The sequence below is a fragment of the Nesoenas mayeri genome (genome assembly GCF_963082525.1).
Source record: "Nesoenas mayeri genome assembly, chromosome: 17".
Lineage (NCBI taxonomy): Eukaryota > Metazoa > Chordata > Aves > Columbiformes > Columbidae > Nesoenas > Nesoenas mayeri.
This window is the reverse complement of record NC_137565.1, coordinates 4,686,963-4,713,491: the sequence shown is the minus strand read 5'-3', so window position 1 is coordinate 4,713,491 and position 26,529 is coordinate 4,686,963. Positions and strand designations below refer to the sequence as shown.

Here is a 26,529-nt window from a genome sequence, read left to right as displayed (position 1 = left end):
GTAGAGCACAACTCAGATGTTGAGCTTTTGTTTTTCTTATTTTTGGTCATGTTGATACTTGTAACTTTTAGTAAAGAGAGGGGGATTCCAAGCCCTGGGTGAGGCAGGTACCGGGGTAAAGCTGCCGCCTCCCATTTTGGGGACCCTTCTCCACAGAACTGCAGCTCCCAGCCTGCCTTGCGCCGCCGATTTCCCGACACGCACCGCGCCCGGCCGCAGAGTGCGGACCACAACTCCCAGCAGGCACAGCGGCCGAGGCCGGGCGCCGCCGCGGCGGGCTGCGCCCGTTGCATGCTGGGAGTTGTGGTCCTCCGCCGCCACAAGGGGACACGGGCCCGCTCGCCCGGCGCTTCCCGCTGAGAGCGGCGGCTCCTCCTGCCCTTTGCCCTCGCGGCAGCTCCCCCGCCCCTCCGGCCCCTCCCTTCCTGCTGCAGCTTAAGATGGCGGCTGAGGTGGATTTTGGGGACCGCGAGCTCTTCGAGCAGCTCGAGGAAGAGGACGGGCCGCCCCTGCCGCCTCGCCTCGGCTTCGACGGGGAGGAGGAGGAGGAGGAGGGACCCGAGAAAGCTCTGGAGGAGCTGTGCGCGCGGCTGCAGGACCGGGAGGAGACGGTGCGGCGGCTCCGGGCGGAGAATATCCTGACGGGAGGGGCAGGGCCTGCTCCGGCGAAGGCGCGGGGAGAAGAGTGGGCCCCGCTCCCGCTGCTGGTTCCCTTCCGGGCCAGCCTTGACGGCTGCGGCCTTTCCCGCCGCCTCGGCCCCTCCGTGAGGCCGGGCCCCGCGGCCTCTCGGTGCAGCCGGGGCCCTGGCGCGGCCTGCCGGGCGCTGCGAGCCGAGCTGGGCTGGCGGGGCAGGCGCTCCCCGGCGGCTCCTCTCCTCGGGAGCTGCGAGCCCGCGGCTCGGGCCGGTGGCGCTTCTTTCCTGCCTTCTGTCACTTCAGAGGAAGTGTTCACGGATAGCTTTCATTCTTAAGAGTGTCCGTGTCCGTGTCAGTTTCGCTCCAGTTGGCAGAGGAGGTGGTTGAGTTCTGGAGTGCTGAGGTGACTGTTAAAACACTGAACGCTCGACTCCTTTCTGTTTTTCTAAGGAAAATAGCTGTACGTTCACTTTGAAAATCCATTTTTAACATACCTAGATATAATTTTAGACTGTCACATTTGGACTGGTTCCCTAAAGGGTTTTGGGGTTAGATATTGTAGCAGAGTGGAATCTGAAGTGTTTTTTATAGTTTGTTTTCTATTTACAAGTGTTTATGTCTTACTGTTGACTTTTTTTGTGATGATTGTAGGTATTTTAAAATAAAATACTGTAAATGTGACAATTCGACCTTAGTGCATGTAATGAATTACACCATTTGGATTGTCACAGCTAGTCCTCTTTCATCTGTTTTGGTGGTGTGTTGGGGTTTTAAATTTATATATTTTAATTTTTTTATGATTGTTTTATTGTGTTTCTTTAGCAACAGGTGGATTAGTAAATAATTCTCTGTGCAGTGAAAAGAAAACTCTAAAACTATGTTTGTTATTCTGTGGAATTCTTGTTAGGTGTTTTCCTATTTGTTTTGATCCTTTAAGAGTCTCTGTCATCTGAAGAAAATAACCTTCCTTAACAATAAGCTAACATCAAGAACTTAAAAGGAAGCTGAATATTCTGACTCGTCCTAGGTATGTTAATACTGACTTAAAACACTTAGTATGACCTATATGTTTTTGAAATAGAGTTTGTCCAAGATAACAGCTGCCTGAGGTAACAATGTCTACCACATCTTTTAGACACCTGGTTTCTACAGCCCCATCCCTGCTCAGATGTTGCACTTTCAAAATGCCGTTATCATTCATGAAAGGTCTTTTACACTTGAGTATTGAGAATTTCGTTTGCATTGCTGTAGGTTTATTTATTTGTGTGCATGTGTCTGTTGATGAAACTTATGTAGCCTTTAGAAAAACAGGTTTTTGCAAAGTTCAGCAGTGAGAACAAGTACATTTAAATGGCTGAATGAATAAGAGATATTATTTATAAGGGCTTATAGCAGTTTACCACAGTTAGAAGAAAACTTCTGTAGTGTTGTGTTCTCTCTCATTTTCCTTCTTCCTCACACCAGGCAAACTGCTTTGCTTGGATGAGAATGATTTCTGTTTAAGTGAACAGGAACTTCTTAAAACAACAGAACTCGTATTGGCCAAACCTTCCTCTTTCTGTGGACTACAGATGCTTTGCTGTGATAAAATGGATAGAGAATATTTACATTAAAGTTAATAACTGTAGCAATTTTGTCTCTGTTCTGTTCTTCTAGTGGAATTTCAGTGGACAGCTCCAAATTTGATGGACCTCTGTTACAGATTTTATTTATGAACAATGTAATTTCTAAGTAAGTACTTTCCAAGAAAGAGCAATCTTGACGGGAAGTGGGACTTTTTCTGTTGTTTATTTGGATATATTTGTGTTTGCCCAAAGAATGTTTTATTTAATAACATGAACTTGTAAGCTTGAAGGGGAGAAAGGATAATGAGCGATATGGCAGGAGCTCTGTTGCTTTCATTAGTAGTATCTGTTTTTATCATGAAATTAAGTGTGACTTCCAGCAACTTGGAGTCAGTCTGAATAGCAGTTGGAGTATCATGAGTGTTGTGGGCAAATAGAGTAAATTAAATTTTCCCTGCCTTTCAGTTAAGATCACGTCCACGTCATGTCATGTAGATCATGTCTCCTACAATCTCCCACAGCATCGTTCCAGCTAAACTGAGGGAGTGTGGTCTGGATGAGCGGGTAGTGAGGTGGACTGTGAACTGGCTGAAGGGAAGAAGCCAGAGAGTTGTGGTCAATGGGGCAGAGTCCAGTTGAGGCCTGGATCTAGTGCAGTGCCTCAGGGGTCAGTACTGGGGCCTGTATTATTCAATATATTCATTAACGATTTAGACAAGGGAATAGAGTGTACTAGATTGTCACTTTTCTGAGTTCTTAAGAAGTAGTAAATGATAAATACTTTAAAAAGGGACATTTGACATGTATTTCAGCCTTTCTCATTTCTTTGTATCTGTATACTTCTTCACTTTGTTATAGGCGGTATCATCAAGAAATTGAAGATTTTGTTTTTAATTTAGTTCAGAAATATGAGGAGCAGAAGAGATGTGAAGAAGAAACAACACACATCAATGTTAAGCCACAGGTACTTTAAAATCAAATTGTTTTTAGCTGCTCCTTTGCTTGCATCTTTGTAGTGGGAATATTGAAATATTACACTGCTAAATAGGTGAATTCTAGATGGCTTTTCCTGCTTAATTTGCAGATCAAGTACCTATCGAACAGATGTTATATAACTATTTGTTTCAAAACGAGAGGACCAGGACAAAAAAAAAATATCCTTTCTGCCCATGAAAACGCTTCTTTGAAATTGTTTCTGTTGAAATTTTAGTAAAAGCAAAGTAATAAGTTGGCTTAAATAATCAAGAAAAGACTGTAAGATACAAACTTAATGTATCCAATGTATTTGGCCCAACTTCTAGTACATTTGAATCCAGATGAACAACAGCAGCTGGAAACTCCTACTTTCTTCTGTTAGTTTAGAATTTTGAGTTTTACTTAACAACCACTTTCTAGCGTTCACTTTGAATGAGAGAGGGCAATGGCAGGTTTCTCTCCATCTTTCCCTTAGGTTTTGTGATAAGAATAAAGATGTTCTTATGCAGCATATTTCTCATCAAAGAAAACATTAGGATTGAGCTGTGTCATACTGTGGAAAGCTTTATGACTAATGTAGACATCTCCGTTCTCCTGTTTAACTACTGTTCCATGAGAGAATAGATTTATTGCCTTTTACTTAATCTAGTAATTTAGGAGCCCTTCCTTTTACTGTTATTTTACATAAATTATGTGTGTTTTCACTTTTCATGTCAGCCCTCCAGTGTTCTTTTGGAAGAGGACTATAAAACAACGAGCTCACATTCTGTTAAAAAAATTAAAGAAGCTTTTAGTGTAAGTTTTTGACTCTATACTCTTCAACGGTAGGTCTGACTCTTCATTCTACCTATTCAATATACGCTGCCATTAAAATAAGATCTTGTTAAATTTCATTTATCAGTGTAATAGCAGTTAAGTTCAGCATGTTTTGGTTACATGAATGGAAAAAATACTTATTTGTACAGGTGTGGGTATGTATTATTGGTAAATTCTTAACAGAGCGGGGGAAAAAACCTGGAAGTATTTCAGGCAGCGTAAATTTGTAGAAGTGCTACCAATCTCACCTAAATACTGACACATTTCTTACAATTTTCTGACTTTTTTTCTACAGGTTGTAGGAAGTGTTCTGTATTTTACCAATTTTTGTCTCGATAAACTGGGACAGCCTATATTAAATGAGAATCCACAGCTGACAGATGGATGGGAAATACCTAAGTATCCTGTTTACTAAAACAAGGGTTTTTTCTGTTTGTCAAATCCAAAGAATTCCAGTCGGTAAATTGAACTCAATTCCTGTTTAGTAGATTGTACGTTTCTATCAGAACTGTATCAGTCATTATAAATGAAAAGTTTTAATAAGTAATTAATGACTTTTTTATTCAAGACATACAAGTATTCTGATAAGATTGGCTTGCTGATTTTTTTAGAAGACTTGTGCTTGTAAGAAGTGAATGCCGTATCCCCATAAATACATCTTGTGATTGTAGGAATTTCCTGAGCCAGTCTGCAGTCAGGTTTAGAATGACAGCTCATTCCAGATATGAATAAGCATTCTCCCTCTATCAAATCTGCTATCTGAAGAAGAAAAGGGCTTGGCAAACTCACATATGCTTCAAGGTGATTTTTTCTAAATGAGGAAGCCAGAGAGAAAGTATTTTATTAAAATTTAATTATTTAATACTCTTAACTAATGCATTTTAAAGTTGGTTCATTGCTGCTTACTAAAGCCAGTATTTGAAAGGTTGGATTGAAATAAATGTTGGAAAAAGTGTTTTTTTTAATATTGTAGTCTTCCATGACAAAAAGAAATTAGACAAGAATTTTCTCCATTTTTCTCAATAATCTCATCTCCGCAGTTTTCCAGTATTGCTTCTGCCCCAGAAAGAGTCAGGACAAGAACCACTTTCACAGTTAATTTCTGCAATATCTAGTTACCAAGCTTATAATAAAGGTCATTTCCTAGTGTTTAAAGATTACTTACATGTGAACAAAAATTGCAGATTTACAAGCCAGCTAACCTGGGGTTTGTGCCTACCTTTGCGTATGCACTGTGCTGTAATTTTACGTTGAGAAAGCTGCCTCTGTTAAGGTGCATTAAGATATCCTGTTCTCCAGATGATATTTATATTCTCTCCCAACCTCTAGCTGAAGAAGGTACATGCCTAACAGGTGAATTTCTCCTAAAATGCAAAGTTAAGTGTGGCTCAACTTTCATATCTACGAGCTTAGCTTTAATATTGTTCTTTAAATGTACACACTTCATCTTTCTTTAGAGCTCACATAGATTATATTAAGACTAAAATAGCACCTTGGAGTGAAATCGGGGACTATGATTCTGTGAGCGTGAAGTACTGCACTCAATTAACACGTCTGGCATCTGCTTTTCTTTTTAAAAGCAGCTGTTAGATTCTGGAAACTGCTGTGTTTCCCTGCTCTACTGAACCTCTTAGTCTTTACTTTTGTGGCCCTCTTGTCCTCTCAAACGTTTTTAGACAAATGGGCAGAGCAGCTGACACTGCAATCCAAAAGCACACGCTAATAACATGATAGGACCTGTCTCCACCTACCTGAAGAAGTGAGTTATATTTTTGAAACTCTCATCAAAATATGTTATTAATAAGGTTGCTGTGAAGCATATCAGAATCACTAGCTTGAAACTTCTGCCTATAAACGAGGGGGGTGTAGGTTTAGGTTATTGGATATAAATTGGGTAGGAAGAAACAACATAAGCCTATCATAGCGAATAGTTTGTAGTTGATAGAGTTTTATAGTTTATACTATAGACTTCATATCAAGGACCCATCTACAGCTTAATTGGGTAGAGTCAGTATTCTATTCAAAGCACTGTTAGGTTTTCACTGGTATTTTAAACAAGATTGAAATTTTGCTTCATCCAGTAGCAGTTCCTTATTGAAATCTAAAGATATCAGCAAGTTTTCAGCCAGATTCTCTCCCTAGATGGACAAGAAATACAAGTAAAACCAAAAAGGTTTGTATTATCCTTAAATATAAAGTTTTGAGCTGAAAAGTTCAGATGTACACTGTGCTTATGCCCCAGTATACTAAACCCTTAACATACTTGAGCAGTGAGTTTAAAGGAAGCAAACAAATGCTGATATTTGCAGTCAGAAGGTCTCTCTTGTTTATTGACTTTCTTTAGGAAGGACCTGAAATGAATGTGTAAAAACTTTCTGAAGTTTATGCTCAATTCCTTCTGTTGCTTGCCTTTTTAGTGATTGCTTTGTCATCCTTGCACTGGTGTACTATCCTCATTCTTGCTTTAGTATGTAGGTTTTGTTTTACTTTATTGGCACTATCTAATCAAATGTTTACATCTTTAATCAGAAGCAGAAATCCTTCAGTGAATACTCTTCTATCTGCAGCATGATGTAAGGAAAAGCTTTTCCACCTGGAGGACAGTAAGCTAGTGGATCAGGTTGCCTAGAGAGGTTACGCAGTTCCATGCTTAGAAGTTTTCAAGACCCAACTGGATAAAGCCCTGAGCAACTTGTTGTGATCTCATAGCTGACCCAGCTTTGATCAAGGGATCAGATTAGAGATCCAGTCTGAATTATTCTATGACTATTCTGTTACCTAAAGAATTAGATCTCTATTACATGGGATAGAAAAGCTCCATTTCTGCCTGGAAGTACTACTTTTCCACTGTAATTTTAATTAGCTCGCTCTTCTCCACATGCTGTTATTGCTGTCATGTATTCCCCCACTGTTGTGCCTGTGTTTTTCTCATTTCTTGTGTTCTACTTAGGGCTGTGAAAAAAACCCACAACATTCTGTTACTATGTTTTGAAGACTGACATTAATCGGTCAATTTAAGAGAGGCAGAAGACAGCATGTGAAGTTAGCAAGCAATGATTACACATTTTTCATTCTGTCTAAAACTAGAAGTCGAAAAAGATTTAAAATAATGAAGTGCATTTAATATTTCAAAATGATTTTCACATTTAATTTCTTGTGCATTTTTTAATCAGGCCAAAACCGCACTGTTTCAATTGTGGTTCCGAAGACCATCAAATGAAAGACTGTCCAAAGGTAAAGTCTACATCAGTATTCCGAAGACTGCTGCACTCCAAGAAATGTTTTGGTGTAACTGCACCATTAAAAAAAAAACAATTAGATGCATTGGGGTCAGGATGTACAAATGGTAATTTATCTCTGATGATTAGAGTGTACTATCAGCAAGTTTGCTGCTGACACCAAGCTGGGAGGAGTGGCTGACACTGGAAGCTGTGCTGCCATCCAGAGACCTGGACAGGCTGGAGAGTTGGGTGGGGAAAAATTTAATGAAATATAACAAGGGCAAGTGTAGAGTCTTGTATCTGGGCAGGAACAAGCCCAGGTTCTAGTATAAGTTGGGGAATGACCTATTAGAGAGCAGTGTAGGGGAAAGGGACTTGGGGGTCCTGGTGGACAGCAGGATGACCTTGAGCCAGCACTGTGCCTTTGTGGCCAGGAAGGCCAATGGCATCCTGGGGTGGATTAGAATTCGGGTGGTTAGTAGGTTGAGAGAGGTTCTCCTGCCTGTCTGTTCTGCCCTGGTGAGACCACATCTGGAATATTGTGTCCAGTTCTGGGCCTCTCAGTTCCAGCAAGACAGGGAACTGCTGGAGAGAGTCCAGCGCAGGGCAACAAAGATGATGGAGTGGAGCATCTCCTGTGTGAGGAAAGGCTGAGGGAGCTGGGGCTCTTGAGCTTGGAGGAGACTGAGGGGTGACCTTGTTAATGTTTACAAATATATAAAGGATGAGTGTCAGGAGGATGGAGCCAGGCTCTTCTCGATGACAACCAATGATAGGACAAGGGGTAATGGGTTCAAACTGGAACACAAGAGGTTCCACTTAAATTTGAGAAGAAACTTCTTCTCAGTGAAGGTGACAGAACACTGGAACAGGCTGCCCAGGGAGGTTGCAGAGTCTCCTACTCTGGAGACATTCAAACCCGCCTGGACACCTTCCTGTGTAACCTCATCTGGCTGTTCTTGCTCCAGTGGGGGGATTGCACTGGATGAGCTTTCGAGGTCCCTTCCAATCCCTGACATTCTGTGATTAGATTTTACTGTTGATACTTAAAAATTCTAACATACTAAATCAGAACATCAATTAATTTTGTTGCACAATGGTTTGAATGTCTCCTTTAATTTACGGAGGGACACTTTTCAGTTTGAACAGTCTTTCTTGTGTTTTAGAGCTCTGATAGATCCAGTGCAAATACTCTTGGTTTTTTGGTGCGTAGTTTTCATTGCAGCTGTAGTTGTATCACATGTCCCTGTGGCAAATGATGAAGCATGCTGAGGGCAAGGAGTACCAGTTAGGTGCATAAATTGTAAATTGTCCACATCTAAACTTCCCAATTGTATTATCTTTAAGCCACGAAATGCAGCTCGTATAAGTGAGAAGAGAAAGGAGTTTATGGAAGCTTGTGGCGAAGCGAGCAATCAGAATTTTCAGCAGCGTTATCATGCAGAAGAAGTAGAAGAGAGGTTTGGAAAATTTAAACCAGGAGTAATTAGGTATCTCTTTTTCCTTCCTCTAACTGTTGTACTGCTTTTCTGGAATACCTTTTCTACCTTTGGACTGCCAGCCGCTCTTTTCCAGAGTTCTATAAGTCCATCTGCTACTCTTAACTATGGGTGTATTATGTTCAATTTTGTTTGCTAAATACAACTTTGTTTGATAAATTGCACAGATATTTTTCAAGTGAAAACTCATTGCTAGCGTAATAGTCCTGCCCTTTCTTGTGGCACTTTGCTCAGGGTAGGGAGACAAACTTAACTCTTTGGCTACTCAAACTGCAAATTTATTATGCTCCTAAGAAGCTAAAAATGCATGCAAGATTCTGAAAATTTTGAGCTTTGAGTGTCCCTTCCTCTCTTTTTCTCTCTATTCAAAATGTTTTAAAAAATCATATATCTGTAGCAATCTCCAAATAAATCATTGGTAAATTTAGTGTTGCATTAAGTTCCACCCATAGCTACAGTTAAGGCCATGAATGAGAAGTAACAGTTTGATTAAATCATTCTCAGTGTAAAATTAATTCTCATTAAATGGTTAAGCATATGTACACTTGTACGGAGAAACGAAAGTGTTAAAAGTTATGTCAAAAGCAGCTTTGATGTTAAAGATAAATTTGTTATGTCTGGGATTGACAGGCAACGTAGTTTGAGCTAGAACTAAGTTATTTTAACTTGACAGATTAAAATTCAACAAAATGTTCATAACTTCCTTTTGTCAAAACTCAATTATGGTTTTTTACTGGAGAACTTTTTGTTTTCTGTTTTCTTAATTTAGTGGGGAACTTCAGGATGCACTTGGTGTCACAAATAAGAGTCTTCCTCCATTTATATATCGCATGCGCCAGCTGGGTTATCCTCCAGGCTGGCTCAAGGAGGCTGAAATGGAGCACTCAGGACTGGCGCTTTATGACGGAAAAGGTAAGGAACGTGCTGCAGGAATGCAGTTTTTGGTATGCAGGCTATTCACTGGCTACACCCTATTCATGAGCCAATGAAGTACCCAGTTTGTAAACCTTCGTCTTCCTCATGGGAGGGTGAGAAAGTTGTAAATAAAGTTTTCTAAAGACATGTAAAAATACTCCCCTTTCACCTAGCTGTGCTGTGACAGTGAAAAAGCTTCTGTAATGATTAGATTGCATAGATCAAGACTCTCTGTCAGGGAAGGGACTGAAACTGGGCTCTCCAAAGATCAGCCTAAGTATGGAAAGCCTGAATTGAGTGAAATCAACAGCCCACTTGAAGTGTATGTAAAGTGCTGGAACCCATCGTGCAGCAGGAAAGCTATGACATAGTTGCCATCACAGAAACATGGTGGGATGACTCACATGACTGGAGTGCTGCTATGCGTGGCTACAAGCTCTTCAGAAAAGACAGGCAGGGTAGGAGAGGTGGATGGGTGGCTTTATATGTTAGAGAGTCTCTTGACTCTGTTAAACTTGAGGTCAGCAGTGACAAGGTTGAGTGCCTGTGGACCAGAATCGGGGGAAGTCCAACAAGGCTGACATCCTCGTGGGTGTTTGTTATAGACCGCCCAACCAGGATGATGAAGGAGATGAATTATTCTACAAGCAGCTGGCAGATGTCTCAAAATTGACAGCCCTTGTTCTTGTGGGTGACTTTAACCTGCTGGGTATCTACTGGGAGCTCAATACTGCACAGAAGAGGCAGTCTAGGAATTTCCTAGAGTGTATAGAGGACAATTTCCTTCATCAGCTGGTAAATGAGCATACTGGGATAAGGTCCCGCTAGACCTACTGTTTACAAACAGAAGGGCTGGTGGGAGATGTAGTGGTTGGAGGCCGCCTGGGGCATAGCAACCATGAAATAATAGAATTTTCAATACTCAGAGATGCAAGGAGAGCCATTAATAAAACCTCTACACTGGACTTCCGGAGGGCAGACTTTTGCCTGTTCAGAAGTCTAGTTCAGAGCATACCCTGGGAAACAATGCTTAAAAACAAGGAGGCCCAGGAGGGTTGGACATGCTTTAAGCAGGAGGTTTTGAGTGCACAGGAACAGGCTATACCAGTGTGCCGAAAGGCTGGCCGGTGGGGAAGACAAACAGCTTGGCTAAACAGGGAGATTCTGAGAGAGAGTGGTCAGGCATTGGAATGGCTGCCCAGGGGGGTGGTGGACTCACTGTCCCTGGAGGTTTTTAAACTGAGATTGGACATGGCTCTTAGTGCCATGATCTAGTAAACGGACTGGAGTGGGACCAAGGGTTGGACTTGATGATCTCTGAGGTCTTTTCCAACCCAGTCAATTCTGTGATTTCACTCTAATTTTCCCTTGATATTAGAACATGGAGTTCCTGTAAAACTGTGCAAGACTTGAGGCTACTAATGGTACATAAATAGTAGTATTACGAATACCAGGTTAGGTTTCTGGGGAAGCTTCATGTGTGTATCTGGTAGATATGGTCGCTGTTATTGCCTTTGTGGATTACAAAGCCTTCTGTCAGTGCTTGCATTCCAAAAAACTAACCCTGTTCTTAAATCACATGGATATTTTTCAGTAACATTCTTAATTAGCATCAGTAATAATTATATTTCATTATAGATGATGGTGGGACAGAAGATGAAGGATCTCATCAAGAAAAACGCATCACTTACGATGTCTCAAAGTTGATAAACTATCCAGGCTTTAATATATCCACTCCAAGTGGGATCCCAGATGTAAGTGACTGTCGTCTACCTTACCAACAAAATACTGAGTAATGTTAGTTGCTTTTAGTCACCTTTAATGTTTTGTGTTCTGCATCTCACCATTTTCCTTACAAGTGCCTATTCCTTTTGTATATCTAAATTTTTTGAATATTCTTGGAATATGAAAATTACCTATTCTTAGTAGTGAACTTTATGACTGATTTTAATGCCTATATTTTAAAAAGAAGCACTTGTGCATTTTCTTTTGCGGCTTTACATTTCCCCATTTAGTGGCCTCAGTGTTTCTCTGTCATTTTATTAGCCAACCATATGCAACATTATTTCTCTTTTTTTTCCTGTAGGAATGGCAGATATTTGGTTCCATCCCCATGCAGCCGTCTCAGCAGAAGGATGTTTTTGCCAACTACCTTTCTAATTTTCATGCGGTGAATATTTCTCTTTGTTATTTGGAAAAAAAAAAAAAAAAGTCTTGTAGTTAACGTAGCTAATTATGATCTCTTCTGTATATCTTCTTTTTTGCACAAAGGAATGGACTTTCCTATTGACACTACCAAGTGTGAATGCTGATGCTTGGCTTATCTATTCTAACAAAAAGGAGCTTCATGTTTAGAACAAATTCCATTATTTCAATTAATATAAGTAGATCCCAATTGTGCAATATTTTATAAACAGTTGTGAAAAACATTTGCTATACATTTTTACAGCCTAAAAACAATCTTAGTTCCAGACTTCCCTAATAAGTGAAGAGCTTACTTGCCATAGTCATGATTTACAGTAAAGTTATTACCGTGAATTGAGAAAACACATGGTAGTCCTGTCCCTGTGTCATTCTCAGGTCTTCTCTAATGCGACTCTAGCCTAGTGTTAGCTGCTGCAGAACACTGCCGGGTAAAGATGGAAGGTGTATGCTCTGCCCCTAGTCCCAAAGCATAAGGCTATATGGAATTAAACAGTAATTTCAAAGCCTGCCAGGAAGGGAAGCACAATACTTGCGTTGTGATGGGTCTCATAAGATCTAGGTGTCCACGTGGAAACTTGGTCATAATCCTGTGTTAGGAATGCGGAGTCTCTTCTTTTGCTGCTTGTACCTGAACAAGATTACACTTCTGTTCAGTTGCATGAAGTCTTGCAAACTTTGATGTCTGCTTTACACACTGAGTCACTGAATTACTGTACAGTTATGAAATTGCTTTAAATATGTTCTTACGGCTGGAAATGTTACCTTGTACAATTTAATACTAATTTATTTTGTTTTCCTGGGTAATTTCTCTTCAGCCAAGTCCAAAATCTAGCAATAAAAGGGCTGCATCTCAGTCAAGCTCTCGTCATTCAAAACGACCAAAAGAAGAAAATTCGGAAGTACCAGCAACTGACATGGACCTAGATTCTGGTATAATTATTCTACAGTTTTTTCCTTAGTTTCACTTTTTATTTTCAAAATGACTTGCTCTGAGTTGAAATATCAGTGTCGATAAAGAGAAACCAATGTGTTAGTATTTGTTCTGGTGGTTTAATGTAACTGCTAACACGTGCTAGCAGTGTCCTACTGTAGCTGCATTTGGGCCTCTACAAGAAATGTCATATCTTCTGATACCAAGCAGGATGTTCCAAGCATGCTAGAGCAATTGAAATGTTAAGTTACAAATTCCAGTCTCTTCAAGTATAGTGTAAAGAAACTTATGTTATGAAGACTTCCAAATCCTTAAATATTTGGATGAAATAATGTAGGAAGTTACAAGGTCATGGCTTCTTAAAAATGAGTCAAACTCAAAGGAGGACTTAGTGTTGTTTAAGTGTTAGAATAGCTGGAGAAACTTGTGTCTTTCGTTTTGGATTTCTTATGAGGAAATCCGTCTGTGTCTCTCAGCATGGAATAAGTTTGATCTCAATACATTCTAGAGTATTTATTTTCGTGAATGGGTAGCAGAGTTGAAATTCCCAAAAGTATAGTGGATATTAAAACCTTCAAAAAGTTTGTTCTATCTCAGCTGAAAACCAAGGATGAGAAGACAGAAAAGTCTGCTTGTTAATCAGAGCATTGGCATGTTGAACCTTGTCCTAGTCAGATTTCAGGTTCTAATAAACATCTTTCAATCTGTTTCTAGATCTGGAAGTGTCACAAAGATCTCAAAACAGTTTTGAGTTCCAACCTCCGCTACCACCTGGATGTCCATCCATGCCAACTCCTCCTCCTTTACCACAGGAAACACCTCCACCAACTCCATCTTCAGCACCCACCCACCCTCCTCTTCCTAGGACTGCTGCGGCCTCAAATCCTTCCCGTGATATTCCTCAGCCAAAAATAGTCGATTCAATCATGGATGAGGATACTCTGACCTTGGAAGAGCTAGAGGAACAGCAGCGATTAATCTGGGCAGCACTAGAGCAGGCAGAAAGCACCAACAGTGACTCTGATATTCCTGTTGATACACCTTTAACTGGAAATTCTGTTACATCCTCACCTTCTAGGAACGAAGTAGATCTTGTTGCAGAAGAAAGATCATCTGATAAGGTGATTATGGTGGAAACTGAGTTTTCCAACATCAGTGAGCAGATACCAGAAAATGAACATTCTGTAACTAGTTCTCATCCAGGAGATCGTTTACTTAACTTAAAGGAAAATCCCGATAATATGGATTCTGAAGGCTTGCTGGGTAACACCATGCCTGCTCCCAACCATGAGGTGAATGATGGAGAAAATACAGGCGGTGATAAAGCGGTCACAAGGATTGAATCATCTACAAAAAACTCCAGTCTTGTTCCTGATATGAGCAAGTTTGCTGTAGGCATAACACCATTTGAATTTGAAAACATGGCAGAGTCAACAGGTGTTTATCTCCGAATAAGAAGTGTGTTAAAAAATTCCCCAAGAAACCAGCAAAAGAAAAAGACTTAATCGTAACTGGTCTTCCTCTGTTTCATTATATCCAAATCCCTGCTTCCTTCTCTACCAGTTTTACAAACACAGATGACCTTCCTCATCCTTTTGCGGAAAGGAGAAAATCTTGAGAAATACAGTTGTACTCCGTTCTTCCTTGGAACCGAAGTTAGTGCAGGGCTTCCATATTGACCAGGACCACCGATGTAGCCAGAAAATATAGAAGAATTTTCCCAGTTTGCATCCTTTCACTAAGGAGTAACACGACTGATGTTTCGTTTAGAGCAATTTACTTGCCAATACATGAAACTCTAAAAAGAGTTTGTGGTTTGCTGTTCGTTACTTTGGCTAAGATTTCTATTGTCCTCGAGTTTCAGGTGTATTGGTGATTTTTTAAATATTTGTTCTTTGTACAATAATCTATACTTTATACATTTTGCTAATTATCCTGTAGATAAGTTTAATATATTCAGAATGTTTTTAAAAAAGGTGTCACGTTAAGATTTCCCACACAAAAATCCTGACAATTGGATGAAAATAATTGGGGATTACCAGCATTATATTCACCATTTCAGATATTTTTATAAATTATTTATGTGGGTCAGTTTTAATTACCACTGTATCTTTTGTAAGATCATCCTTTGTGTAAACTTGCTGTACATACGTGTTCGTTGTTGTGTACAGAGGTTTAATAAATGAGCTTTTATATAAAGATATATATTTTTTTTAATTTTAATCCTAAACCATCAAACTGCTGATTTTTTACAATTAGCTGCTGAGGATAATTAGAAAAACAAGCTGAATTAAATAAGATGAATAAAGTTATATATTTTAGGAAGAGTCACAGCTGTTGGGTTCAGGTGTTCATAATCAAGAAGCTGTTAAAATTATTTCAGCTACTTGAATAGAACCTTGCCATGCCATTCAATTTTCATAACCTGAAGGATTGCCCACTTCTGAAAGCTTAGAAGTGTTATAATTCTGCTAATTAATTGTTCTAACACTTTTTTTTTCCTTTAATTGTCTTCAGAGGGACCTGTAGGCGAAATGACTGTATGTTATTTGCATTGCCAACAGAGGGAGTTCTAGGTGGACTCAACACTATTCGGTGGAGCTGGTAAAGCATTTGTTTGTCTTTGTGGAAATGCAGGGAAAAAGTTTTCCTAGGCAAGCGAGGGGCATAGTAAACCGGAGCATTTTCAAGTATCTTAGAAAAGATCAGTGAAGGGGGGGATGTTCAAAGTGTTTGTGATAAAATCACTTCAGAGACTGAATTTATTCTTTAAAATCTTGACTTTGCAGATAGCATTTATTTCCCAAAGATCCTTATAATGTATGATATTAGTACACTCTGCATTTTAAGGCTTTTTGTAGTTAAAGCTTTTATATATATATTTTTTTCCTCTAAATTTACAGGAAGGGAAAACCGAAGTGTCTTTTTATATGAACTGCTTGTCTTCTGAGAGGCCAAAAAAAAAAAGGTAATGTTTGCAGCATATACCAGTTCAGTTTGTCTGGTTGCATTTGGAAAGCAATGATCAAGGTAAATGTTCATTGTATGTGCTAAAATGAAAGGTGTTTGTTTTCGTGGAGGTTTTGTGTGTGTGTTTGTTTTGTTTGGGGGGAGTTTGTTTGGCTTTTTTTTTTTTTTTAATGTTTCATAGGAGAAATAGTATTACTTTCTGTAACAGGAATGGATAATGAGATAACATGTTGTTTCCAGCTTGTACACACTTTACAAAAAATGTCAGTTGGGAAGCATGTAGAGATCTCCGTGCCGCCGCTTCCTCCTCCTCCCATGGAATTAGGAGCCAGTAATGACAGTTTACACCAGCCATTGTTGCTAGATCATTCACATGGGAATGATAATGTGGTGCAGGGCATGAGGTAATGATTTCAAGGGGACACACCTTTTGGGTGTGTTGAGGTGCTCATATTTTAAACATATTGTTCTCTTTCCACACCTAAGATGATCCTTTTTTAATCGCCCTTAGGAAGTGCTGTTGCTTTAGAATGCCACGCAGCCGCAATTTTACAGCACTTGTGTACTTCTGCCTGGCTTACAGGTGCCACAAGATGCAAATCATCTTTATATGCTTAGTAACCTTTAGCGCTCTGGATGTGCAATATGATGATGCTACAAGGTCTGAGAAAAAGCTGAATAGCAAAGTATTTCTGCTGCTTTTAAGCCACCTTCCCATGGTGATGGGTGTGGCATAATAACCTAGATTAGAGCTTACTAAAATGAATGAGTAATAAAATTTGTAATGAGGTGGGTATAGTGTGAGTAGGCATCACTCAAATTTTCCCACAGATTCCTGTTGGCATAGTACTCATGTTTGTTTACAGCTTTTGGAACAGTATTTTAAAATGTTTACGCACATCTAAAAGTATCTAATCTGTTAAAAATATTCAGAGTACCAGGTGCCTGGTGGTATCTTTTAAAAAATGTGAATGTCTAACTTAACATTTTTATAACCTAATTCACAGCGCTTAATCTGTCATGAAAAGAGAAATAGCTGAGATTCTAGGAGATATCTGAAAGATGTGTTAGCTGCTAAGAAGAATTATTTTTACTGCAAAGTCTGTAAGGCAGGATGGCTGGGGAAAAAAGGCACAAAGAGGAGGAAAAAGCTCAAATATAATTAAAGTGTTTGAAATGTATTGGTAGTTGCCATGGAACTTGGTAGTGCCTTCATTTTGTAACACGGCCGTATTGCCCCTGGTAAGTAAATGCCACTGGAGATTGCTGCTGTTCCTAAGAATACTTCATAGAGTCCTAGTTATATTTTGGGGGGTGGGAGGGGTTGAGTCAGAGGTAGGAACTGGTCTCAATTCTTGGAGAAGTGAACAAACAGGATGGATTTAATAACATGGTAATTAATGTGTGACAGTTGAACACTTCCTAAACTTTAGTTAACTATAAGCCACAAAGATTTGACTTGGTTTTTTTGCAGTGTATATTTAGCTGTCATCCAATGACTGAATAAAAAATTGTTTACCCTTTCTTTAGAACTCAACACTCTTAATAGGAACAGAACTCTTCTGCTTTGCTTCTCTGTAGGTGAGAATTTGTCTTTTATTGGTATTTACATAAGTGGTAGAATGATTTGCATAGTCCATCCTTTATAACAGGCTATGGTTTCTCAGTTACCTGTGAAATAAAACACTCAGAATCAAGATGAACAGAAAGCTCAAATCTACGATAGCAGAAAACAAGGACAAAGGTTCACAGCTGTAGCTCTTGAGTCAACAGGTATTTTGGGCAAGTGTTCTGTAAAGTCTGTCTGTAGTTTTTACCCTAGTTGCAATTGTTGTGTTAGGAATTATTTCCATAGCTAGAGGTTGCAGGATCAGTTTTTCAGTTTAAGCAATCATTTGCTAGCTCTGCACTTCTAAATACAATCAAATATTTAAACCCTTATTTAGTGTAACTTCTACCAAATTTTGCAGGAAGAAGGGTGGCTGTACATGGATTTGAGTGTCTGTTTCACCATCTAATGGACGTGGTAAGAGATTCCATTTAACATTTAGGAAGTGAAATTCTAACAAACATTGCTAAATGCTGGTCTAGTTGAAACCTGTTATTTGGGAGACTGCGTCACACCATTTTGTGCTTTACCATGCTGGATTAATGCCAAAGAATGGAGCCAAAATGGAACACAATTTGCAATCAGGCTCCAGCAATGGAAATGCTTTCTCATCACCCTTTTGTTTGAATGGCATCATGCAGAAATTAAATGATCTGTGAGATTGCAAACTGAGGTTTGCTTTGTGATGAATTCAGCAGTTATGGGCCGGCTATGTTGCCTATTTGTAAGAGGTAAAGAAGTGAAGCATGAGCCGTTTGAGTCAGCCTTGAAAACTGGTATTAAATTGTGGATGATGGCATTGGAGCTACTGCTACAGCTGTTTAAACTTCAGCAATGGGATACCGCCAGGTTCCAATGTGTTGCTTCACAAACACAATGAAAAATAAAATACTTAGTACTTCAGAGCAAGAGAAGGAATGATACGTTTCTGGGTATCAGGACAAAAGGAAAATGGAGAAAAGAAGCCCCAGTGAAGTTATTCACTGCGAGCTGTGTGCTTCACACCGCCGCCTCTCCTCCCCCTCCCTGCTGCCGCAGCGCCTTCCCAAGGGCTCGGTGCTCGGGCCCTCTCCGTGCTGCGGAGACGGGACGAGCCTCCGCACCGGCCCATGGCCGCTCCCCCCCGGCCGCCGGGACGGGCGGCTGCCCCGGGGCCTCCCCTCCCCGCCCGCCCGGGACACACCGAAATGCCGCTGCTTCCCCCTCAGCCCCGCGGTGGCGGGGACCCGGGGCTGCCCCGGGGCGAACAAAGCCGGGGGAGACAAAGGGAAGGGAGGCGAGGAGGGGGCGCGGGCAGAACGCGGGGGAGCGGGAGCGCGGCAGAGGCGCGGAGGGAGGCGCGGTTCCCGCTGCTGCAGTCTCCGCCTCGCGGTGCCGCGGGCCCGGCCGGGCGCAGACGTTAATCCGCCCGCTCCGCCCCCTGCGAGCCGGGGAGGCGCCGCCGCCGCTGCAGAGGGGAAGGAGGCGGCGGCGGCAGGAGCTGCGCCCGGCGCTCGGGGCGGCCGGGGAGGGCGGCGGCGCGGAGCCGAAGGCGGCAAGGGTGAGGCCGCCGTTGGGGCCGCGCGGGGAGGGCGGCGGCGCTGCCGGGCTCGCGGCGGAGCTGTCTGAGGGCGGGGGGAGCCGCCGGCTGCCTCCCGCCGTGGGGCCTCCGCTTCCCGTCCGGGCACTTCAGCGGCCGGCGGACTCGGGGCGGAGGCGGCGGGCGGTGAGGAAGCGAGGCGGCGCGGCCGGCGGTGAGGCGCTGTGAGGGGACGGCGGGCGGCCGTGACTGGAAGTGCCGGAGGACCTCACGCTGAGGCACTCGTGTGGGCTGCGGGACCCTGCGTGGGTCCCTGAGCGGGGCGTGGGGCGGCGGGCAGCCCCGGAGGGGCGATGCTGGGCTGGGTGTGGCGAGGCCCCGGGAGCCGGGGCGGGCGAGCACCCCCGGGAGCTGTTGGCCTCCGCCACACGTGCCTGCGCCTCTGCAGGGGCCGCGGTGACAGCAGCCGGTTTGGCTGGTTCCCGAGCCGTGTGCTCGGGCTTTACCGGGCTCGTTCCGCTCTTGTGGGGCCCCTCTCCCGCCGTGCCCGCGGTGGGACAGCGCTGACCGCCCGCTGTGTCCCCGGGGCAGCCGCACTCGGTGAACTCTGAGGCGGCGGGTGCAGTATCCGGGTGGGCCGGCGCCTCCCCGGCCTCGTCTGTCACCGCGCAGGTTCCCTGGGTGTCCTCGTGGTTCGTGAGGAGCAGGTGGGGACATGAGGGTCTCGAATAGACCTGCTCGAGCCTCACCCTTGAGTGTAGCATTGTGCTTATGGGTGGCTTGAGCGGATGACTTTGTGGGGACGGTGTCTGAGTAAATGCTGACCTGCAGTTCACAGCATCTCGCAGTTGTATGTCAATATTTCACCCATTAACGATTTGGCTTATAATTTACCATGGCGTTGTCTAGTTTTATGTCTACTCCCTACACCTGTGTTGTTTTCAGAGCTACCAATTTGCAGGTGAGCTGCCCTTCTATCACCCCACAGTTCTGGGTGGCTCTGCCAGAGTTTGCTGCCATGTTTACAGCCCAGGTTTGAGCTGTGGGATCCAAAGGTGATGCTGTAAGGCCCCTCCTGCTTCCCGCTAGATCCCTACTGCTGCTACCTAAGGCCATTCAGGGTTCTCTTTTCTGTGCCTCAGCTATCATGGGGCACAAGGTAATTGTTGCTGTTACTCACATGTTAATGTGGCTTCTGCTGCATTAAAGTCAGGCATTAATTTCCCCTTTCATTGTAGCATCTTTATGGATATGCTTTAAATAATTAAAATATAAAAACTAACAAAAGCCAACACCACAAATAAAAAATTCCAAAACACAGTATGAGGAAGAAGATGTAGTCCATGACTGTATACGTTTGTGATTAAAACATGACCATGAAATTAAGACTCTCTCCTCCCTGCCCCTTCACTCACTCACCCCGTGTGCTATATGGGTTGGGTTTTATGGAAGTTCACAGGTTGCCTTGAGATTTTTGTGCAGAAAGATTGTAAAACATGTGATATCTGTATTAATATGTAGGAAGAAGAAAGGAGGTACAAAAGAGGAAATGCCTTCATGCCTGCTGCTTTGTGAAGAATTTTATTTAAAGAACAGAAATATGCATATAATTCTGTGACTAGTGATGTCAGAGAGTGATTTTTCTTCAGTGTGTGTCTGTTTGCACCTGCTGCAGCATGTAGCAAGATAGCAAATGAGATACTGTGGAGGAAAAGTAAATAACTTTCTTGTTGGCCCAACAGCAACATATCTTAGTCTGAAGGAATGTATAACTGTTCAGGGACAAAACTTCTTCATTTACATTCTAAATGGAAAATGACTGGAAAACGTGCAGAGGATTATTAGTTCTTGGTTTAAAATCATGAGATTTTAAGGTGCTTTTCCTGTCCAGTCCTTCCACGTGCTTCGAGGTTTTCTGTCTGTGCTGAAGCGCACTGAAGCTTTGTGTGTATTGAAGGGAGAGGGATGTGTCGGCTGGAGCAGAAAAGCTCAGAAATGTGACCTCAAATGTCAGTATCTTTATGGGTCAAGAGGGAGATTTTATTTGGAAAAAAAAAGTTGAATATAATTTGTATGGTTTCCTTTAAAGAGAAGATATTGACTTTATAGTGAGGGGCAGAAAAGCAGCTGTCTTGTATCCTTATCACAGATGTGTACTGTAGGAAATAAAAACGCTCTTTCCTCCTGTGATTATACTGTAGGAAGGAGCAGTGCTGATTGCTGTGACTTCCTAGAGCTTCCGTAGGTTTCCTGTCTGAGCTATAGGCTGTAAATGTTTATCATCTTCTGTATGTGAGTATCCAGGACAGCTTTTATTTACTTAGCTTGGACAGATTGGGTAATTCCTTTAGTGTTCCTCCCTTTATCCTTTTAGCCCTGTTAAAGTTTTTCTTGGGAGTGACTGAGAATATTTCAGAATAGGTCTTCCTTCAAAAGCAAATGAGCAATCTGTCTTGCCAATATGATTTTTCAAAACTACTTTTCTTTCTCTCTCTAAAACGTTCAGGTCAAATGTTAGCTCTGTATGTTGAATGCAAGTTTTCTAATGTTTGAACATGATGACCGTGAATGAATGCAGCTCTTGTTTAATCTTTTGGCATTCCTTGGAGACTACTGGCTCTGCTGGCACGTCTAAAAAGTAACGTACTGGAATCCTTATTGGACTGGCATGTTTAGAAATGCCTCAGATGGATGGTGTTTTGTTATTTAATGAAAGGCAATTATATACTGCATTAGCTGTAATCTCAGCTGCCCTCAGCTAGATGCCAGTTTCTGCTGGAGCAAACATTTCGTTCTTCTTGACCAGCAGAACTGAAGCCAGCTCTGTCAGCAGCACGGTCCCCGTGATTTCAAACATTTAACAATATGCCTGGGCTTGTCCAGGTGTCTGTCCTCTACACACATTTATTTTTGCAGAGTGATGTTGCATTCGCATGAATTATAGTGGTACAACTGACCCTTAGAAACACACACAAATCTGGTATCTTCTCCTGGCCTCTGAAAGGCTGGAAGGGTTATAGAAGATGGATCTAAGACGACTCAGCAAGTTTCTACCTTAGCACCAGCCACACTGTTTTTCACCTGGAACATCTCATTAATTATTTGTACCAACTCAGATGGAAGACGCTTGGGTGGATAGTACTGTGTATTCTTTTAATTCCCAAGATGTCTTCATTCCACTGTTTTGAGGAGTAGTCAACCACCATTAAAAGCTGTTCAGTTTTCCTGGTCTTTATAATCATACTGTTTGTATTTTTAGCTTATTTTGAGGGGAAATTGCAAGGCAAGTAGAAAAACCTCTCTATTTGATAGAGTTAACTTATCTGACATTCTTGTTCTGCCTTTCTGCTTTGTGGCGGCATTTGCTCAATCACAGTGATATTTATCTAAGTTCTGTATTTGTATTTCTACTTTATCATATGCCAGCCGTATAGCAGTCATGGTGCTAATTTAAAAGGCTAAGAACATGGAGAGCTAAAAAGGGATTGCTGACTTGATGTTTTCAGAGAGTGTGAAACAGTTACAGTTTCACCCAAGTCTATCAAAATTAAATTCTTACTATAAAAAGCAGCATCTTTGTTTCGGCTCTTTCAGTTGTAATTGTATTAGGGACAAGCTCTGTGTCTTTACTTGTATGCATTTGGGTTTGAGGCTGACAGGAGATTATATTTTTGTTCTCAAACTTTCATTTAAACTTTACATCCCAAATAACTTAAACTTTATGTTCTGCTGTTCCAAAATCATAATTGTTATTGTGGACTGAATGCACTTACTGAGGTGGTTAAAGTGAAAAAGTGAGTGTGGACAGTCAAATAACTCTTCTTCTTATTTAAATTGAAGCTTTTGGGAAAGACAAGAATTTCTTTGGAAAAATCTAGGAAAAGTAGTAAGTGTTGACAGTGGGCCTACCAGAAGACGTGGCAATTATTTACTTTCTCAGGTGAAAACTTTCTCTGCTTCTCAATCGTTGACTCATTCTGTAGAGAATGATGTGTGCTTAGGAGGATCATGTGCTTTCTGATCTTTTAATAGACTATAGCAGTGACATTTTTATAATGCATGTGTACGCTGGCAACTTGAAGTGTTAGAGTTTACATAATAATTTCTGTTATTTTTTTTAAGCTTTTTAACAGCTATCAGCTCTTCCTTATTAAATAAAGATGGGAATCTTTTTAAAAAATTGGACAGACTGTTACAGAATGGTAAAATGAGGTGACTTGTAATGTCCTTGATGCAGAGTTAAAATCCCGAAGCAGGGCAGAAGCTTTAATGCATTATCTTTCTCATAGCATTGAGGTAATATCTGACTGATGGTTTGAGGTCCTAAGCCTCTTATGATCTTTGATCTGATTCATCTTGTTCTTAGTACAGTTTCTAAGTTATAGGAATTTACCCTGCCTTTTCCCTTTCCCAAGCATATGCTGGGAGAATCCTGTTTATCCAGTTTGCAGTGAATATCCTGCGCTTTCCAAGGTAGAAAACCAGCCATGTATCTTATTTACCAACTTAGCAGTATCACTAAAACCCTCTAACTTTCAGTGGATTAGCATCTCATAATGGTTGCATTCCTAACTGCATTATATTCAAGTTTTGTATTATCTCCAAACATATAGATAACTGTGCTGCTACTAAGTCTATTAATGGTAATACTTTGATTTTTCCACTTTGCTTCAGAAATTAGTTTGTCTGATCTAAAGTCATTGGGAGAAACTCAAGACTATTTGAACACAAGTCTCCTTCCTACCAGTCGGCCTACTTCTGTGAAACTTGTAAGAATATAATACTTGTTTCTAGAAATCTCCTGCATTTTGTTTTATTTAGTTGAGATTACTCAGCAGGTTCAAAATCAAAGGAGAAATACAGATTCATATGCAGGACTGACTGCCATAAAAGCCCTGATGTTGAAAGTTAATCCAAGTGTCTTTGATCCTGAATATGCTACAGTTCAAGTCATCTCCATGTTATCGAAATATAGAGTCTACTGTCTGTGTCAGTTAAGAAGTAACTCTAAAGTTGTTGGTTGAGCTCTAGATTAGCTGTGTCTTTAATGAGGGACAGCACCGTGGGGCATTTGGATTGATTCCTAAACCATAAATCTTGCTTTTCCCCAGTCCATCTATGTGTACAAGAAAGCAGGAGTGTGTTGTGAGCTCTTAAGGAAACAGAGATTCACTCTTTGAAGTGAGAGAAAACCAGCAGCTATTTATGGGCACGTCCTTATCCTGCGAGTGATGGTGCTTGATGGGGGGATGAGTGATGACAAGATGCAGTGTTTGTGTTACAGTGTTGGGACTGCTTTGAATATCCTCTGGGTATCTTTGTTTCTCTGAACATACTAGTTGCTACAAACTAAGTAGTGTTTATCTAAACAAACATGTTCTAAAATAGAGTTGGAAGATTTTTCAGGATCTGTGCTAGTGATCGTATAGATATGATTCAGTCTGAGCAATTGGTCAGCTGCTCTTCGGTTCAGGTTCTATGCATCAAGTGAGTGACACTGTCAGAAGAGCTGTGTGATACCAGTGGGGACACTGCCCGCTCATCCCCTGTCCACCTGGTCCAGAATTGTTTCACTAAGGATGTTGGTTGGTATGTCCCAGTCTGGTCAGTTTGTGCACCTGCTGTGGATGAATTAATCTCATTTCTATTTGAACCTTCCAGAAGTTGGTCGCTGTGATCTGGCACATTCTCGCACAGAGAAAACTACTCTTAAAAAGGTAGCAAGAGGTATTTGCAAAGGCATATATTTTGTTCAAAGCTGTAATGTGGTTGTATTTTTAAACTGTGTGAAAGAGTTATTTTAAGCACTTTTGGAAATACATACACTCACTTTTTACAGAAATGTAATACCAGCCCAGCAGACCATAAATACAACTTCTAGAGCTGTAGTAAGAATTAGATCTGGATCATACAGAAGACGCTTACACGTCTTAAAGTTTTAAGACTGCAGTAATTTTAGGAGGTGTAAGCATTTGTAACTGTGCAGAGTCTGAGCTCTTAGAGTAACTCATGGACCAGTGGAGAAAACTTTCCAGGTTCAAAATTCCAAGTTATTTTCTATAAACCATTGCCAGGATATTTGAGGAATGATTCATGAGCTTCTGAAAGCTTGGCAGTAGTGGTAGGAACATAAAGAGTATGAAACATATTTAAGAAATGCTGTCCAGGCTGTTGTTTCGTAGTGTTTCATGTGGTGAGTTTGTTTTTCTCTCAGGAAAGTGAAGTTACTGGATTGTGGTGGCCTTTGAAATGTGTTTTCCATATCTCATATCTACAGAAGGGATTTTCTGACTTGTTTTGGACATGTTACATTTTCTTCATGGTAGGGTCAGAATTTGTTTTCTTGATAGCTACTAGTTGTCTACAACAGGGATTGTATGTGATCTCTGGTTACAGGAGGTTTCCAGCAGTTTTTTTATTCTACACAATCCTTTTAGAATATTTACTCTGTATCTGTTAGTCTTAATGTTTATATGTATTTTGCAAAACGTTGGTGTGCTTAGCAGAATAAACAAATGGAAGTGATCTCTTTTTTAAGCTTAGAAATGTGCTGGAATTGAAAGGCATTTTCCAACAATATTTAGACTCTTAAAGGTGTTAAAATATTAATAATAAACTTCATTTAATTTGAAATGTTTTGAAGAGCTTGTGCATGAGCCATAGCAGATGATCATCAATTACAATAATGGTTTCACTTTATTATACAACTAAACCATGCGAGCAGCGTTCCAGTCTCCCAGTGCGCAGAACCCGCCCGTGTGTCTGTGCACAGAGGACCGAGATGATGCTGTCTGGTGTGAGTCCATTCACACATTGTGCTGCTCTGTTCTAGAATGTCCTCTTTGTTCCCCTGCTAAATGGACAGACAACTTGCTTTTCTCCATGGAAACACTGCATCTGTTCCATGGGACTGAGTTAGTGATGGCAGCAAATGTTTCTTCCTTAAATTTTCAAGTAATCGTTTCAAATGTTTTATCAGATTAAAGATTTTACTTTTAATATTGGCACTACCTGTCCTGAGGAAAGAGAGTGTGATGGTGGCAGCATGATTGTCAGATACAAACTGAGCTTAAAAAAACTATTGGTACTATTATATTCTTGTCATGGCTATAGGGCTCTTAAATGGAGTGAACTGAGGCTTTAACGTTTTTCCCTGTTTTCCTATTTAATTGTGGTTTAGTTCTTTTTGGAGTGAGGCATTTGACACAGTCTCCCACACCATCCTCACAGCTAAACTGAGGGAGTGCGATCTGGATGATGGGTAGTGAGGTGGACTGTGAACTGGCTGAAGGGAAGAAGCCAGAGAGTCGTGGTCAATGGGGCAGAGTCCAGTTGAGGCCTGGATGTAGTGCAGTGCCTCAGGGGTCAGTACTGGGGCCAGTATTATTCAATGTATTCATCAATGATTTGGCCGAGGGAATAGAGTGACTGTCAGCAAGTTTGCTGATGACACCAAGCTGGGAGGAGTGGCTGGCACGCCAGAAGGCTGTGCTGCCATCCAGAGACCTGGACAGGATGGAGAGTTGGGCAGGGAAAAATTTAATGAAATATAACAAGGGCAAGTGTAGAGTCTTGTATCTGGGTAGGAACAAGCCCAGGTTCCAGTATAAGTTGGGGAATGACCTATTAGAGAGCAGTGTAGGGGAAAGGGACCTGGGGGTTCTGGTG

The 26,529-nt window shown here is 41.4% G+C and overlaps 2 protein-coding genes across 6 annotated transcripts in view; both read left to right on the top strand.

Moving 5' to 3' along the window:
- The first annotated feature begins 98 nt into the window (after positions 1-98).
- ZCCHC8 (zinc finger CCHC-type containing 8) lies at positions 99-18,069 on the top strand. Of its 4 annotated transcripts, XR_013922949.1 has the most exons (17): positions 99-635; positions 1,623-1,663; positions 2,293-2,367; positions 3,060-3,165; positions 3,894-3,971; positions 4,288-4,391; positions 6,100-6,165; positions 7,166-7,226; positions 8,561-8,703; positions 9,482-9,624; positions 11,266-11,381; positions 11,714-11,797; positions 12,648-12,762; positions 13,478-14,200; positions 15,281-15,367; positions 15,667-15,731; positions 17,704-18,069. XR_013922949.1 is itself a non-coding variant. In XM_080355073.1 (16 exons), exons 1-15 carry the CDS (start codon positions 441-443, stop codon positions 15,337-15,339), a joined length of 2,109 nt encoding a protein of 702 aa, XP_080211199.1. In that variant the 5' UTR covers positions 99-440; the 3' UTR covers positions 15,340-15,367; positions 15,667-16,615. The 4 variants fall into 4 exon arrangements, 3 of the variants coding, with proteins under 3 accessions (XP_080211199.1, XP_080211200.1, XP_080211198.1); XM_080355073.1 differs by lacking the exon at positions 17,704-18,069 and having other exon boundaries at positions 15,667-16,615; XM_080355074.1 differs by lacking the exons at positions 15,667-15,731; positions 17,704-18,069 and having other exon boundaries at positions 13,478-13,884; positions 15,281-15,329.
- A 709-nt stretch (positions 18,070-18,778) lies between these two features.
- CLIP1 (CAP-Gly domain containing linker protein 1) overlaps positions 18,779-26,529 on the top strand; it is a 62,677-nt gene continuing 54,926 nt past the window's right edge. For both annotated transcript variants that reach the window (XM_080355071.1, XM_080355070.1), the window contains exon 1: positions 18,779-18,882. The gene's annotated coding sequence lies outside the window, so the exon portion shown is untranslated. The remainder of the gene's footprint in view (positions 18,883-26,529) is intronic.

Coding starts and splice junctions, on each gene's coding strand:
- ZCCHC8 (XM_080355072.1), top strand. CDS start 441: ATGGCGGCTGAGGTGGATTTTGGGGACCGCGAGCTCTTCGAGCAGCTC. Junction 636..1,622: donor GGCGGCTCCGGGCGGAGAAT/ATCCTGACGGGA, acceptor ATAAGCTAACAT/CAAGAACTTAAAAGGAAGCT. Junction 6,166..7,165: donor ATACAAGTAAAACCAAAAAG/GTTTGTATTATC, acceptor TTTTTTAATCAG/GCCAAAACCGCACTGTTTCA.